At 36.9% G+C, this 16,747-nt stretch overlaps 1 protein-coding gene across 2 annotated transcripts in view; it reads left to right on the top strand.

Annotated features, from left to right (window-relative positions):
* The window catches only part of LOC150089769 (uncharacterized), a 157,948-nt gene that overhangs the window by 125,070 nt on the left and 16,131 nt on the right, over positions 1-16,747 (top strand). For both annotated transcript variants that reach the window (XM_090368797.1, XM_090368798.1), the window contains exon 2: positions 11,848-11,910. In XM_090368797.1, coding sequence (XP_090224923.1) covers positions 11,848-11,910 — 63 coding nt within the window. The remainder of the gene's footprint in view (positions 1-11,847; positions 11,911-16,747) is intronic.

Genomic DNA, 16,747 nt, shown 5'->3' with positions numbered 1-16,747 from the left:
TGATTGTTCGCAGAGAACAGAAGTACACGGAATAAATGAAGAAGAATTAGTTAGTGAACTACAGCCTGCTTGTAATTGAATCGGGCTGGTTATGTCTTGTCTTCACTGACTTAAAAGAAAGGGAAAGAAATTATATTTAAATTTTCAGAAGAACATGGCCACTGATGCAGAATGTCTACCACTGGGAAGTGATGGTAAATTCCATAGGTAATATGAGAGACAGATGGATGTTGTTGTTGTTGTTGTTGTTTAAGAGCTATTGGCGCAAGAGCAGCTTAGGCTATAATGCGCCTAATCTAGGTTAGAGTTTCATACTTCGACATTTTTTATTATGTTGTTCAGATGGGAAGCCAAGATTTTATTTTATAATTACGTAACTTTTTTGTAAATGTTACACTATTTATTTTTATATGTTTTGGTAGTATCCGATTAACTTAAGGAAAAAGAAAACGTCGGTAATATTTGGCCGGTTATCTAAAATTGTTTTGAGCGTTAGGTTGTTTTGTGCGTTCGTGGTTATTTGAAAGGCTTTTATACGTTCTGAAGTAAATCTTGGACAGTTCACCATGAAGTGATGTACAGTGAGTGGAACTTGACAGTTTTGGCACTGAGGAGGGTCTTCACCTCTGAGTATGTAAGAATGGGTCATATGGGTATGCCCAATTCGCAATCGAGCAAGGATCACTTCTTCGTGTCTGTTGGATCGGCAACTGGTAGTCCATGGTCGGAGTGTTTGTTTAATTACACGAAGTTTGTTGTTACTTTGATCTTTCCAATGTTGTTGCCATTGTTTTAAACTGCTTTGGTGGATTAACGACTTATAATCGGTATATGGTATTGAGCGGAATGCATAGTAAGAGGTAGCAGCTTCTCTTGCCGCTTTATCTGCTTTTTCATTCCCAGTTATTCCTGTGTGGCCTGGAATCCAACAGAAACTGATCTTGTGATTATTTTGCAATAGCTTAGATACTGAATATTGTACCTGTTGTAAAACTGGGTGTGCTTTAGTATTGGCATTCTGTAAAGCAATGACAGCGCTAAGCGAGTCAGTGAAAATTATGCTGTCTGCTATCTGTTCATGTTTAATTTTGTTTACGGCCATCAAAATGGCTTGTAATTCTGCTGTAAAGATGCTGCATTCTTTTGGAAGTTGTTGGATGAGAGTACAGTCTTCAGAATGAATCGCAGCTCCTACACAAGTTTCTGTTTTTGAGCCATCTGTGTATATGAAAGTGTAATGTTCATATTTTTCTTTGTATGCTGCATGTAGTTGCTGGTAGTTTGTTCTCGGGAGATTTGTTTTCCCCCAAGACTGGAAATGCAGGTCACACGCAGGTTGAATTATAATCCATGGTGGAATGATGTGTGTAGTCGTTGTAGCTATGTTATCATAATTAAGCTCTCGGCATAACAGTAAATCTTTGAGACGGATGTTGGAAGGGCGGTTTATTCGTGGATGGGCTTGGTATACGTTTTCAAAGTACGATGAAAACAGAACCTCTCTATTTGGATGGTCGGTGATGGATTTTATCTTTACAGCATAGTGTAATAATGGGCTTCTGCATATAGGCTTTGTACAGGTGAAGTGCGAAAAGCTCCAAGTGCTATACGGAGTGCACTGTGGTGTATGGGATCTAACAATTTCAGTGAACTTGGTCTTGCGGAGTCGTAAACTGGTGCTCCATAGTCCAGCTTGGAACGCACTATTGCTCGATAAAGTTTGAGTAGTGTATGTCGATCTGCACCCCAAGTTGTTGCGGAGAGAACTTTGAGTAGATTTAGCTTCTTGATGCAAGAATGTCTTAGTTGCTTAATATGTTCAAGGAATGTCAGTTTTTTATCTAAGAGAAGTCCTAAGAATCTTATGTTTGGTACAACTGGGATCACATATCCATCTAGTTTAAGTTCAGGATCAGGGTGTAGGTTTCGTTTCCTACAGAAGTGTATACATGCAGTTTTCTGTGTGGAAAACCGGAAGCCATTTGTTTGTGCCCATTGACTTATTTTATTTATTGCTCCCTGTAACTGCCGTTCTATTGTTCGCATATTCTGAGAGTGATAGGACATACTGAAATCATCAACGTATAAAGCGGTATCAACAGGTTTTGGTATTTGCTCAGTTATGGAGTTTATTTTGATAGCAAAGAGGGTTGTGCTAAGCACAGACCCCTGAGGCACACCCTCTTCTTGGGTGAAGACTTTTGAAAGAGTATTCTGCAATCTAACTTGAAATGACCTGTGGAGTAAGAAATTTTGAATATATTTTGGAAGATGTCCACGTAATCCAAGGTGGTATAGGTTTTGAATAATTCCATAACGCCACGCAGTATCGTAAGCTTTTTCTATGTCAAAACATATCATTACGTGGTGCTCTTTTCGGATAAAGGCATTCCGCACACTGTTTTCTAATTTGACCAGTAAATCGAGTGTTGAACGATTTTTTCTGAAACCATGCTGTGCTGGATTGAGAAGGTTATTTCTGTTCAAAAACCATGTTAGACGAGCATTGATAATTTTCTCCATAACTTTTCCCAGGCAACTGGTTAGAGCAATTGGACGGTAGTTGCGTGGGTCAGAGAGGTCTTTCCCCGATTTTGGGAAAGCAAGAATTATTGCATGACGCCAACTGTCTGGAAATTGGTTTTCTAGAAGGATTCTGTTATATAGTTCTAGTAATGCCAATTGGGATTGATCATCAAGTTGTTTTAACATCATATAGTGGATTTGGTCTGGACCTACAGCACTTTGCTTTGTCTGGGATAGAGCGTGTTTCAATTCGTAGAATGTTAAGGGTAGGTTGTACTCTTCATTATTTCTTGTGGAAAAATTCAGTTTATGTCTTTCCATTCTTGCCTTGTATATTTGAAAACTGTGAGTATATGAAGTGGTCGCTGATATTCTGGCGAAGGTTTCGCCCAGTGCATTGGCTATTTCTGATGGCTCTGCAGTGACTTGTCCATTCCAGTTTAGGATCGGAGTTGGAGTAATCGGGTATCTGCCACTCATTTTGTTAATTTTATTCCAGACAGTTTTAGATGGTGTAGAACTTGTTAATGTAGATGCAAATTTTATCCAGGATTCTTTCCTACTGGCCCGCCTAATATATCTGGCTCTTGCCCGTGCCTTCTTGAACAATATGAGGTTCTCTAAAGTTGGATATCTGCGAAAAGTATTCCAGGTTTTGTTTCGCTCTTTCTTAGTCTGCGCACATTCTGCATTCCACCATGATTTTGGATGTGTTGGAAAGTGAGACGATGTTTTTGGGATAGAGTGTTCAGCAGCTTGAATTATTTTATTTGTTATATATTGTATTGCTGCATCTAACGCTTTTTGCTTGATAGTATCAACATTTAGTTTTGCTAATGATTTATAAGTTTCCCAATCTGCTTCATTTATTTTCCATCTGGGAGTTTTGCGTGACTTGCATGTGGTTCCTAATGCCATGGTGATGATTATTGGATAGTGATCACTGCTGAGAGGATCACTGTGCACTGACCAATCAAGTATTGGAAATAGTATTGGAGAACACATAGACAGGTCTATAGCTGTAGTATTTCCTGATGGAAGATGTGTATAAGTATGTGTGTCGTCGTTCAACAAAGTTAAATCATTCTCGTCTATCCATTTTTCAATTTGTTTTCCTCTCCGATCTGTGGTTGTGTTACCCCACACAGGGCTATGCCCATTGAGGTCGCCTAGTATACAGAAGGGGGTTGGTACCTGCTTTACAATGTCTTCTAAGTCCTGTTGTAATAAATTTTGGTTTGGTGGAACATAAATTGTTATTACTGTTATGAGGGATCTAGTGGCTATGCGTACTGCAATCGCTTCAAGGGTTGTGTTTAGCGGGACAATCTGGGACGGAATGAGAGAATTTATTAGTATTGCCACACCACCATGGGTTGTACCACCTGTTACTCTGTCCTTTCGATATGCTGTATAGTTCTTTATTAAGGTAGAGTCTTGAGGTCTGAGGTAGGTTTCTTGTAAGCAAAGACATAATGGTGCATACTGTGTAATCAGATCATATATATCACCTATGTTAGTGCGGAGTCCTCTACAATTCCACTGGATTATGGTTTTCATTATTTGGTTTTGGAGAGGTTTTCGGTCTGTTTCCTAGATGCTGTTTTAAGTCTTTCACACGTTGGTTTTTCCTTTTTCGGGAAATATGGTTTTCCGGTGTCCATATCGTCTTCCGCGAAAATCTCTAATACTGATTCATCTGCTTGGTTGGTTGCTTCTGTCTCCATTTGTTCGGTTGCCTTCTGACTTATGACATTACGTTTTCCTTGAGGGGCTTTCGATTCTGAGTGTTTTTTATCGGGAGGCACGGAAAGTGGTGTGTTGGTGAGTTTCTCTTGATATTTTGGCTGGGAAATTGTGAGTAGTGCTCGTGCCCAGTCTGAGATAGATTTCTTTGGAGGGATTGTAAAATCTGTTTGAGTTTCTATTGTACGATGATTCGTTATGACCTGCGCGTAGGAAGGTCTGTTTAAGATAGTCGGGTGTATAGTTCTCTTAGCTTCTTGGTATGTGACAGAATGTTCCACTTTATACCGCTGAATCTGCTTTTCTCTTTTCCAATATTCACAATTCTTGGAATAGGCAGAATGGTCTCCCTTGCAGTTTGGACATTTCGGTTTCTCGGATGAACAGTTCTGATTGCTGTGCTCCTGGGACCCGCAGTTGGAACAGATAGCTACACCACGGCATGCCATTTGTGAATGACCATACTTTTGGCATTTAAAGCAGCGGAGAGGATTTGGAATGTATGGTCTGATGTTACAATTTAGATATCCGGCCTTCACAGATGTAGGTGGTTTAGGAGTGTTGAACGTCAGTATGATAGTTCTGGTTGGGATAAGTGTCCCATCTCTTGTAATTTTAATCCTTCTCACAGCTATAACGCCTTGATTTTCAAGTTCATCTTTAATTTCTTCTTCGGAGACGCTGATAAGGTCCCATTCAGAAATTACTCCTTTCGATGTATTTAGCGTATTATGGGGAGAGACCTTTACTGGGATCCCACCAAACGTTTTCATTTGAAGCAGTCTTTCTGCGTGTTTGGCATTTGCTGTCTCGACTAGAATGTCGCCTGATTTTAGTCGCTTAACATTTTTTGGTGTTCCAGCCACACTTTCTAAACATTTCTGGATGACGAATGGCGACAATTTTCCTAATGGCTGTTCTGTCGTAGAATTAAAGACAATAAAGGTAGGTGCATTAAGTGATGTTATTTCCTTTTTTTGCCTTTTGGTTGCAATAGTCACATTGTCCTCATTTTTCCGACTCAAAGGAGTCAGATCTTTGGGATTCGTGGTAATGTTTGAGTCATTCATGTTTGCTCCTTTTAGCCCTGGGAGTGAGAGCTTTTCCTCCCAGGTTTCCGGCCCCGCCACGGGGAGGCAGGAGCGGTGCCACCTAGTGACCAAGCGGAAGTAGATTAGTGGTTAGTAAGACTAGAATATAAATAAAAGAAAGGTGACTTTCCTTTCTTAGGAACCTTTGCACTGATACTTTTCAGTAACTATATATATTTACAGAAGAGAATTAACTTTAAACTCTTGATATATCTAACACTCTTTCACTTTAGGAATCGCTTTATAATTGCACAGAAATCGCCTGATCACTAGAAACGCTTGGCACTCGGGGCCGAGACAGATGGAAGAGCCAGAACTTGTCGCTCATATTCTTGTGTCTATCTGGACAGTGTATGTTCACGAGCCGATGAGAAAGTTATGAGAGTTGAAAAACCTGAAATAACTGATTGGGGAAACCTATTTCCTCCGCTTGAGATTGGCTAATTCCCAATTGAAGGGAAGATTATAGAAATTCCTTCGGTCGTCGACAAGAATCGAACTCAGACCTTTCAAAACAAGTGTCGAACGGCAATGTACCTTGACCAGTACTCATGACAGGTAAGTGGAACAGAGTCCCTTCGCAAGAGATATAATTTGTTATGTAATCTCCATTCGTGTAAACACCCAAAATCAACGGTTGGAAACATCGTACGCTAATGGAAGAGCGAAAGTAATATAGCCATTCATCTCAAGCAGGGTAGGCCAATACTAATGACTCCCGGAGCATGGCAACAGTCAACAGGGAAAGCTGAAGTAAAATGTTATCGCAAAGGCATCCTTGATGAAATGACTGGAGAGAAAATTGAATTGAGATAAGTGTGCAGGCCAACAACTTTTCCTTTACTTTCTCTGCTGGGATAAACAAAGGATTCTTTGCTACTGCTCTTTGCCTAAGGACTTCGATTATTTGCTTTAGTGTGCCTATCCCCTGAGTAACTTTCTTAGAGACTAATTTAATTTTACTGTTCGATTTATTTAGCATCCACCGAGAATTTATAATCATTCCATATATTTTTGTTCTGTCAAAAACACAGAATGACTAAGATCATCTGGCTTTTGACCTCCATTCTGTTTTACATCGTTGAAGAGATAGTTGCAAGCTGCAACCAGTAATATTGAAAGAGCACCAACTACTGCCTTCATTCGAGCAAAAATTAAAAATTAAATTTTAGAAATAAAGTACAGCGGCATGATCTCCTGCTTAAAGTATGGCGCAATTGCTGCTGGAAACAAGCTATTTTATTCTGAACTTTCTTTGTTTTAATTTTTGCTCGTATGCGGGTGGCAGTTGGCACCTGCATGTCAAGACCGTCGGATGGGCATTCGACTAATCGCAGAATAGTTACACATTGATAAAGAAACAGTAAAAACAATTTTGACAGATGGCTTTTCATCGTGACAATGCGTCGTGTCATTCCTCTGTCGCAGTGAGAGAGTTTTTAACTAAAAACAAGTTCATATTATTATTCCCTAGTCTGGCGTCATGCGACTTTTGTCTCTTCCCGAAAATTAAAATACACCTTAAAGGAAAATGATTTGAGGACTTAGCAGACATTCAGAAGAACACAATAAAAAATTAAAGGCAGTGTCTTTCAAGGACGTCTGCCTGCTGTTTTAGATCCTGGATATCACGAATTAAACACTGAGTCGGCGTGGCTTGAGAGTGCTTTGAAGGAGATAAATATTGAACTTGTTGTATTTAAAATAATAAATGATCTAAAATACATCTCGTTTCTTTTTAGCACAAATAAATAATGATTTCTTTCACAGAAATCATGATTAGATCTCACATTGATACAGTAATAATTTCTACTTGCTAGAGATTCCTTTAGTTAACGATTTTTAATATCTGACGAAGCCGTGTTGATAACCAAACTGAGAATATATCTTTCACTTGTGGCATCTCTAATGAAGCATTCATCCAGCAAATCCAGAAATGTTCTGCTACTAGATGACTGACCAACTCAAATTCCACTCAATCTGTGAAAAATTAAAGTTCCCCGTGATAAGTACGTTCTAATTTTTTTGATTTAGTCTATAAAGATGTTCATTATATTCTCTGTACCCATTTGGTCTATAACTTGTAAAATACTCCATCTACAAAAATTCTCCATCTGGTTTACCATCTTCCGAATCTTTAAAAGCTGGTCCTTGAAATGTAAGGGATGTTGGATCACGTTTTAGTCTCCGTCTTATCATCTAAAGACAGTTCACACTTCATGGATGAAGAGATGAGGAAAGAAGGGGAGAAGCCGAAAACCCGAAGTCTAAAAATGATGTTGGTAACTACACATCCAGGAATCATGGTGGTGGTCTCACACACGTAGGGTCATCCACAACCTATTATATCCAAAAGCTGTCTTCCTCCTTGTGATGACTGTAAACCATATCTTGCTTCTTGGAAAAGTCATGGATGTGTGTATTAAAATTATGGGAACTAATTTTACTAGATGTTGTTTCTTGCCAAGTATTTAATTGTTTATATCTGAGTAACATGTTAATAAAAGGACCAGATATTCATAAGGCAATTACCGGTGTTGTATATCATAAGTACATGGAACAGATGCTTTTAAATGTAATTAGTATCTCCTGGAGTTTCTTTTCATTGAAATGTTATGTCAACAGTTACAAATTTTTGGAAATGAAATCGCACATACATGCAGTGATCAATTATAAATAACGCCATGCATAATTAATGACTGCATGGATGCATCTGATTAAATTTGTTTGTTTTTATTTAAATTAAAATCTGAAGATATATACTTCTGAAATAATAATAATAAAAAAAAAAAAAAAACAATTGATTAAGCAGGATACAACACGAAAAATCCATTTCAAGAGAGAAGAATTAGCATACGAAATAAAGTAATCTTACGGACTTCATTAGTAGGAAAATTTGAAGGAAATCACTTCCCTACCTTGATTAAGCCTCTGGGCTAGAGATGTTGTGAAAAACTGATTTCATCTGTTTTTGTTTCAATTATTTTATTTTTCTGCAGCTCACATTGGCAGGATACGAAATCCTTATTGACATATTTGTTTCTTTTCTGAAGAATAAAAATCTCATTAAGACATGTTTCTCGAAACAACACAAAGTATCTTTCGTAGACGAAACTGAGAACACTATTTTAGTTTTTTCGAACTGAATATTAACAAAACTCGAATTTTGAAACAATTTAACAGGGAGTAAAGGAATAGTGATTTTTCTCAGTTTATCAGAAAAATCACGTTATTTTTAGCTACCTGTATTGGAAGCTGCTTGATCAACAGGGAATGAGTTTATTGTAGACTATTTGTATAAAAAACTGTACGAGTATTATAACTACTCGTCCAGAAAGTCACAGCCGATGGCTTGATAAAAACATAATAAACTCGTGGAATCTGAAGAATAGAAGAATTTGACTGAAACATTGTCAGTCCATTTTATTTCTAAAACAAAAAACAAATTAGGGGAAGACATTTAATCTTTGTTACTACAAACGGGCAGAAATGATCATTCATTGCTCGAGTGAATTACTTCATAGTTCGAAGATAATATTCATTTTATAAACAGCACTTATAATACAAGCTTCAAGGCAAAAATCACACTGAACGGCCACTTTAGTCCATAGAAGAATTTAGATTCGCGTGGCGTGGACAAAGAGGTGTCCAAAAGGTTACCGTGCTGCAAAGATGCTCGTCCATGTTAACTCAATTGCTTCCCACAGTTGTTGCAAATTATATGGCCGCAGATTTCTAGTACTGAAGAGCAGTTTCCACCTTATCCCGCAGATGCTCATCAATTTGATTAAGATCTGGTCACTGGAGAGGGCGTCCAATAAGCTGAATTCACTCTCATGTTCTTGAAACCATTTTGTATAGTTCTGGCCATGTGATACTTTTAACATTTGTAGTGGCATATGATGCAAGAAAGCAAGCTTATTACAGCATCAACCAAAAAAGCCCCCAGTTGAGTATATGTGCTGTACATAAACCCACTATCTGCCTGCCCCTCAGAAAGAATTAACAACATGACTGTTGTATAGTTCCTAATTTAACTGTTGTAACCGTTGAGTTTAAGAGTTCCTAACTCTTCAACTAAAAGCTAGTTTCAACTGAGTTTGGGGATTAAGTTCAGTTTTATTAACTGAGGTTTTAGTTAAGTGTTATTAGTTATAAATTTATTAGTTAAAATTTGATTGTTTTAAGAGTAAAAGTAGCAGTAAACCCTTTCTAACTTTACAGAAAGAATAATCTAAAGGTTAGATTAGCTTTTAAGAATTATGTTTTGGTTTAGAGTTTTTATTGTTGAGTTTAAGCATGATTTCAGGGTTACTCTTAAACTATTAACATTTCAGTTAAGAATTTAAGGCTGAGTTAAAAGTTAAGGAAAGGTTATGAGTTGCTGTTGGGGCTAGGTGCATCAGCAACTTAGGTCGCATTTTGCCGTATATAATATGCTTGTAAATTGCGTTTTTTCTGTGCTCGATTTGATGTTTGCTGGACGAAAGGTCGAGTTTCCGGGAGAAAAATCCATTCTAATACTGTCTCCTGAGACCGAATAACTCCGCCACGTTGAGTAACACGTCCCACAAAAATTCTTCACGTGATTGATGAAATTCGAACTCAGGTCGTTTCTACCCGTTTTGGGGAGGACCGCGATTCTATCAACTATGCTACGAGCGAGGGCTCGTTATGAGTTATTCTGAACCTCATTTTTGGTTAAAAGTTAAAAAAAAAAAACTCTTACTAAAAACTTAAAGTTAAAAGGTTAAGTGTAAACGAATTAATTAATTAATTAACAGTTAATTTTATACTCATCACACTTTCAAGTATTTAATTTCTGGTTCATCAACTGAAGCAGTTTTTGATTCATGTTTTCTCATCGCCATAATTAGGCCTAACTCGTTTACCCTTTAACGCTTTGATTTCCAGTACTAACCTCTCAGTTAAGAGAAACTTTATTCAAATATCCCTTTCTACCCAATATTTCTTGAATTTATTTTTAACACCAGTTTATTCATCAAATTTCTCAATATCGTGTATACGTACTGAAACACGTTGATTGCTTGTGGGAATAACAAGCAATAACAAGCCAATCAAATTAAACATGTAAAATTTTTAATATACGCCATTATTTAAAAAAATACAAAAATTATATACTGTGAGTGATGTTAAATGCTACCACAGAATTTTAAGTGATAATCAGATGCATGAAGGTCGTTTTTATTCATTTTCATAGGAAAACTTAGCAGATTCCAAGAGCTGTTTCGACTTTAACCTAATCAAAGAAGGAATATTGTTCCACACCCTTTTTCTTCTCTTTCTGAAGAACTTCCAAAGCACTTGTCTTATCTTTTAGCCCTATAAAAACGAGCAATTAAAATTACCTTTAAACTAACTTTTTAAACCCCTCATCTGAGCTTACGTGATGCTAAAGCCCTACTAATAATTAATTACGTACTCATCACTTAAAAGCTTCCGAATTTCTAATTTCTCGTTTAATATTTTTATTCCCCTCAAAAGAAACGGTTTTTGTTTCATACTTTTCGCATTACTATAATTAATTTTAGACCAATCTTTCCAGTGTTTTTAGATCCTTAATCCTCGCCTAATGATGTTGAATTTTCTGCGATTGCACTCCGCAAATCTTACACATTAATCATTAGGAACGAAATTTTATTTGTGGTTTCAATAAATTAAGGTTGAAATTTAGTTTTTTAAGTGCATTAACAACAACAAATACCGCGGAAAATTATTTCAAAATAAGTGAAGTTACTAGAATTTTAAGAGCACTTGTGTCGTTATCATATCCGTAATCATCCTGATACAAAGAAGGCCGATTTTATTCTCCCTTACTGCCTTAATAAGCATTTCATCCTGTTTTTACCACCTTACTCGCGAGATGGCGATTTTTTTAGTTTAGTCCTAAGTTTCTATGGTTACTGCCTCGCAAACATCATAAATGAAGCATAAGGATTTATTCAAAGGTTAGAAGAATGTTTCTTCTGCCTTCTCCATGGACTAATGTACTATATAGCGAACACACCAGCTGTTCTAACAACAATTTTCTCATTACCACTTAATAGTATGGAGTTTAAAAACACCTAATGAATACTATTCCTTATTTCGCTTGTTAAAACATTTTTATTTGTTTGTGAAGTGAAATGAAATGCAATACAGGGAATTGCTGTACTCCGAAACAGTCAACAACTCAATCAACCTCTTATAATCTAAGGGATCCCAGAGAGAATAAATTAACGACTCACCGTGCGTGTGTTAACGTTGTGAGGGGATCTATTAGAACATGGCGCACTATGGCCATAGTTGCCGATAAATCCCTAAACAAACGAACACCGGAAGGTTGTCTGGAGACAACCTTGAAGAAACATCAATTTTCTCGATCTAGAAATAAATTAAGCGCTTCTAGAAGTTTTATTTTTCTGATTATTCTAAGTAAGAGCACTTTAAATATTTCAATTAATTATATTTTTGTTTCTTACAGGATCAAACCTCGTAGGGAAGTTTACAACTTCGGTGAAAAAGTTCGTCCAAGAGGTGGAATATGGTACGTCCTGTTTCTATGCATTTGCTTTGGATTTACTTCTTAGCAATCATTACAGAAATTAATGTTCAACTATTTAGATAAGCGAGTCTTTAGATTGGACGTCTTACACTAAGACGTCCAATATTAAATCCGTGATGCTGTTTACAAATGGAGAAACATTAGCATTCCGTATTTCGATTAGTAAAATTTCTCAACGAAGTGTTTATCAACAGTGTTTAGCGACGTCAGTGTACAAAACAATAATTAAACAAAACAACACTGATTACTTTGCATAATAAAACTAACAAACTGGTGTTTGTAATTCCATATGAATTGTAATTTTAAAAGCATAAAATGCATTTCAGCTTCAAAAGTACGAGATGAATGAAAGCTTTGTTTTAGTTGTTTTCTTAATAACAATATTAATAATTTTTCAAATAAACAACTGCTTTCTTACTGATGACTTTTTGCATCTGTTCTAATTGAAGTAGCCTAAACTAACTGCTGCACTGTATAAGTAATACGCTTACTTGGTCAAAGCATTTGTACAGGGCGTTCGGTGAAACGATAGCGAAACTTAAGAAGGTTGTTGATTTAGGCTGTTTTGATTTGAAAAAAATATTTTAACCTCCATTCCTAGTTTCAAGCATTTTAGAGCTATTAGCTTTTCAAGTTGAGTTCCCCTCCATTTCCCCTACCTTTTCGCTTCACCTCATATCAATTGACAAGTAACAGAATACCTGGATGGGTATTACCCTAATTACATTCCACTGATTAGGGTAATGGCAGCACAGAAGTCCGGCCATGGAGTCACCGGATCTCACAATTTTTTATTTATTTATGTGAGGGGGAAAGGAGAACATGAAGAAATTGAGTAGCAGCAATCCCAGAATAATATACCATTTAAGTATCAACAAACTCAAGGTTGTTGATAAGGGAAAAGACCTAAGGATAATTGCAGAATGAAACATGAAATTCTCTGAGTAGTTCAACACAAGCAACTAGAACTGGCCATGGGAGTCTGTCAGTGATATACAGAAACTTTGCTAGACCGGAGAAAGTGGCGATTATCCCAATGTATAAGGGGATGGTTACACCGTATCTCGGATATTGCGTACAGATTTGAAAACCTCATTTTAGGAAGGATGTGGATCTGTTGGGAAGGGTGCAGAAAAGGGCAACAAGATTAGTTTGGGCACAAAAAGGATATTGTCACTATAAAGATTTACTTTTGATTCGCCCACTTTTCAGAACACGCAAGTAATTTGAAATATTTACAGTCCTGTAATGGGCTGCACATTCAAATAACATTTTTGACTCAAAATCTCATAATTAACAACCTTCCGAAGTTTAACTGTAATTTCGCGGCATTTCCAATTTAATTAACAAGTGAAGATTCACAACGTACTCGCATTTATTCAAAGCTAACGAATTTAAATTGAAGGGAGGGAAACAAACCAGCACATCAACACAGAATGCAGCGTGATCATGCAGACGGAGTACACTAGCAGACAAACCGGGTGACCAGGTTAATACATCCGAAGCTAGCACAAAAATACCAGCTGATCCAAGTAAGTTTACCGTATTACAAATACGAGTCTCAGGTCGTATTAGCGACCTATACTCACAGACTATACTGGGAGCGTGCCATAATGAAGGACAAGATTATCCCGCACAACAGACTAGACATAGCCCTCATCCACAAGAAGAAAATGGCTACTTACCTGATCGAAATAGTGGTGCCCAACATTAGCAACCTCCAGAAAACATAAGAGGAAAATATCAGGAAGTACTCAGACCTAAGACAGGAAGTCAAAGATATGTAGCATATGGAACAAATAATGACCATCCCGATCATCGTGTCAGCATGGTGCCAAAATGCCTCCATAAGAACCTAGCAACAATAGGCCTCCGAGAGAACACTTATGTCGAACTCCAGAAAGCTGCGAATCTGATCACCTGTAGGATAGTAAGAGAGTTTCTCGATCAACAGTAATAATAATAATAATAGTAACCGAAAACAACCAACCACCCCGTACACTTAGTATCAGTACCCGTCATGGGTGGGAAAAAGTACTATAAAAAAAATAAAAAATAATAATAATTTGTCGATGATATTTCAGAAACTTGTGTTTGGAAAAGTGGATGTTATTTTAGGGTTTTAAGCCCATCAGCAAATTAAGTTACGAGCACCATATATATATATATATATGTGTGTGTGTGTGTGTGTGTGTGTCTGTAAAGTTGGCTCGATTTGCTGTTTGTGGACGAAAATCTGAGTTTTCAGTAGGATGCTGCCCTCTCCTAAGAAGATCAACTAACTCAGCCGCAGCGTGAAAAAGGCCCATTAAAGTCCCTCGAGTCATTGATGGGATTCGAACTTAGGTCTTTTCCACCCGTTGTGGGGAGGACACTGATTATATAAAGTATGCTACTGCGATCTCTGGAAAAGAGGCCTGGATCAAAAAAGAATATGAATGATGGAAAACAAAACATTGCTTTCAGTACACAAGGTGCATTTTAATTTATTAGACAATAATTGGAATTTAATACCATGCGAACTTAGAAAAAGATGAAGCGACGCATTACACCTGAAGAAATTCGAGACAATTATCATTTAAATCATGAATAAATCAACGAATTCATATGGTGATGAATTGATACAGAGCAAGAAAGTTGTCATATATTATAAATGACATCCCAACAAAAACTGATTTTAAACTTAAAAGGAGTTACACATCAGATGAAGTGAAAGTTGCTTTTAAGATTTTCGAATATTTAAACAAATTTGATCACGAAGTTACGTTATTATTAAATCGTTTTTTAAATTTTGGTGGAATTGAATTTATAGCTCTTGTTACTTCATTTTAAATCGTTTTTTAAATTTTGGTGGAATTGAATTTATAGCTCTTGTTACTTCATTTTAAATCGTTTTTAAGGAGAAACAATTATTCTACGATTTTGAACTTGCATCAAGCAATACTTCAGTGCTTTCATGATTCATTTATAATACGTAAATTAGAGAGGAAGAAGAAGAGAAGTTGGACTAACTTTAATTAGTTGATAAGTGGCAGTAACCTTCTACCAGTTTCTTTTATCTTCCTTAACAAGTCCTCTATAGTCATATAGTCACCTGGTTATAATAAATTGTACTCATTATTACGCATTTAGTATTTATTATGTTATTTTATAAAAGGCCATAAAAATGTTATATTACACTCTGCATGGTCTGTTTTATGAAGTCACTATCAGGGTTGATAAATTTTACTTTTATTCAGTATAAATATGATTTCGTACAATTTTTTGATCAAGAAAAATACGAAACGTTAACAAAATTTACGAAAAAAGAATACATCAGTAAGTGCTGACATTGATTCCGTTAAGTAAAATATTTAAAATGAGAAGAATAAGAAAGAACAGCGTTCCGAGGTCAAGAATTTTTGAACACGCTCAAGTTGAGTCAGATAACTTAATACAGACTATCTATCTGCAGCATATTTCACCTCTCTACACTTCAACACGGAAATTCGCTCTTTAAAGATCGAACTGTTTGTCTTAAAGCCTTTGGCTACGTTATGGTTATCGATTTCACCTTCCTAAGCACATCCAACGTGGTTCTTTTTATCTTTCGACATCCTTCCTCGTGTTTACATCCGTCCTACTTTCTGTGATTACGTACACACTCTCTTAGGTACAAGATGATATGCATGCAATATGTGCCCTGACAGTTCTCAGAGGAACCGAGTCTGAAAGTGATTTATAATTAAGAAGAGCTGCAAGTTCCTTGCTTCTTGCAAACAAGAGCGTCGCATTTAGCTCTCTGAGACTGTTTTTTCTTTTCAAAATGATTCTCTGGAGAATTTAAGCGTGTTTCTAAGGCAAAAGGATTAATATGAAGTGAAGTAATTTGTTCTGCTTACTTTAAAACTTCTCTTAGTTTTGATTTTCTTTTCACATGTCTCAACACCTTTGCGGAAGGATGCAGACAACTTTTGAACGGCACCGCCAGCTCCAGGAACGGATATGATCTTTCTCTTTTGATTCTTCTTTAGTCGATCTTAATGGATTCTTCCGTTTTTTCTTATTTTCATCCGGTTTTCCTTTTTATTTTTTTGAGGAACGGTCCCACTTAGCGTTCTTTACGAAACGCCGGCCGGCTGCAGTTACCATGGTGAACTTGACGTTAGCCAAGGATTGGCGCGTGCTTCTTCTCAGATGAAACGCTATACTTTCTCAAACGCAGAAAAAAAGACTTGTGCACCTGAGTTATTTAAGGCGTCTCGAGTTCGATGAAATGGATAATGTTTTGTTCGTCGGCACATAGCTCGTCCAGCTGTCTGGTAGAAGAATTTATTTTTATAGTGGAACGTCTTCTTCAGAGGTGTGGCCTGTGAAATATGGTCGCAATCCCAGCACTTGTTTCCATTTGAAATCTTGCTCATATTTATTTTAGCAGGCAGGTTTTTTCTGTAACATTCCTCTTCAATTAAAGCGTAGCATCTGACAACCCCAATGTAATATCTTCAGTAGCATTTCATGCAGTTTGTTTTCAGTGTTACAACCATTTTTTTACTTTGTAATTCTATTCACTGTATATATACCGCATTTGGTTGCGAGAATATGAATGTCTCAGTGGCGAAACTACCATTCCACCAAGTCTGTTACATGGACTTGTAGACTAATACATATTGTTTTTAATGAGTGCAGAGGGACCCGTTCGGAAATCTCCGGGGGATATCAGAATGTCTAGTTTCGCTACTGAGCTGTCTAAATACCAGATCTCGCATATCTGTATTGCAGAAGTTCACAATGTACTCATACGTTCTCTCTTTCTGTACGAGTTGGTAATTTTGTACAG

This window comes from Mastigoproctus giganteus, chromosome 2 (assembly GCF_048544385.1).
Source record: "Mastigoproctus giganteus isolate SK-2022 chromosome 2, ASM4854438v1, whole genome shotgun sequence".
NCBI lineage: Eukaryota > Metazoa > Arthropoda > Arachnida > Uropygi > Thelyphonidae > Mastigoproctus > Mastigoproctus giganteus.
The sequence above is the reverse complement of the archived record's forward strand: the minus strand, read 5'-3'. Positions and strand labels throughout refer to the sequence as shown.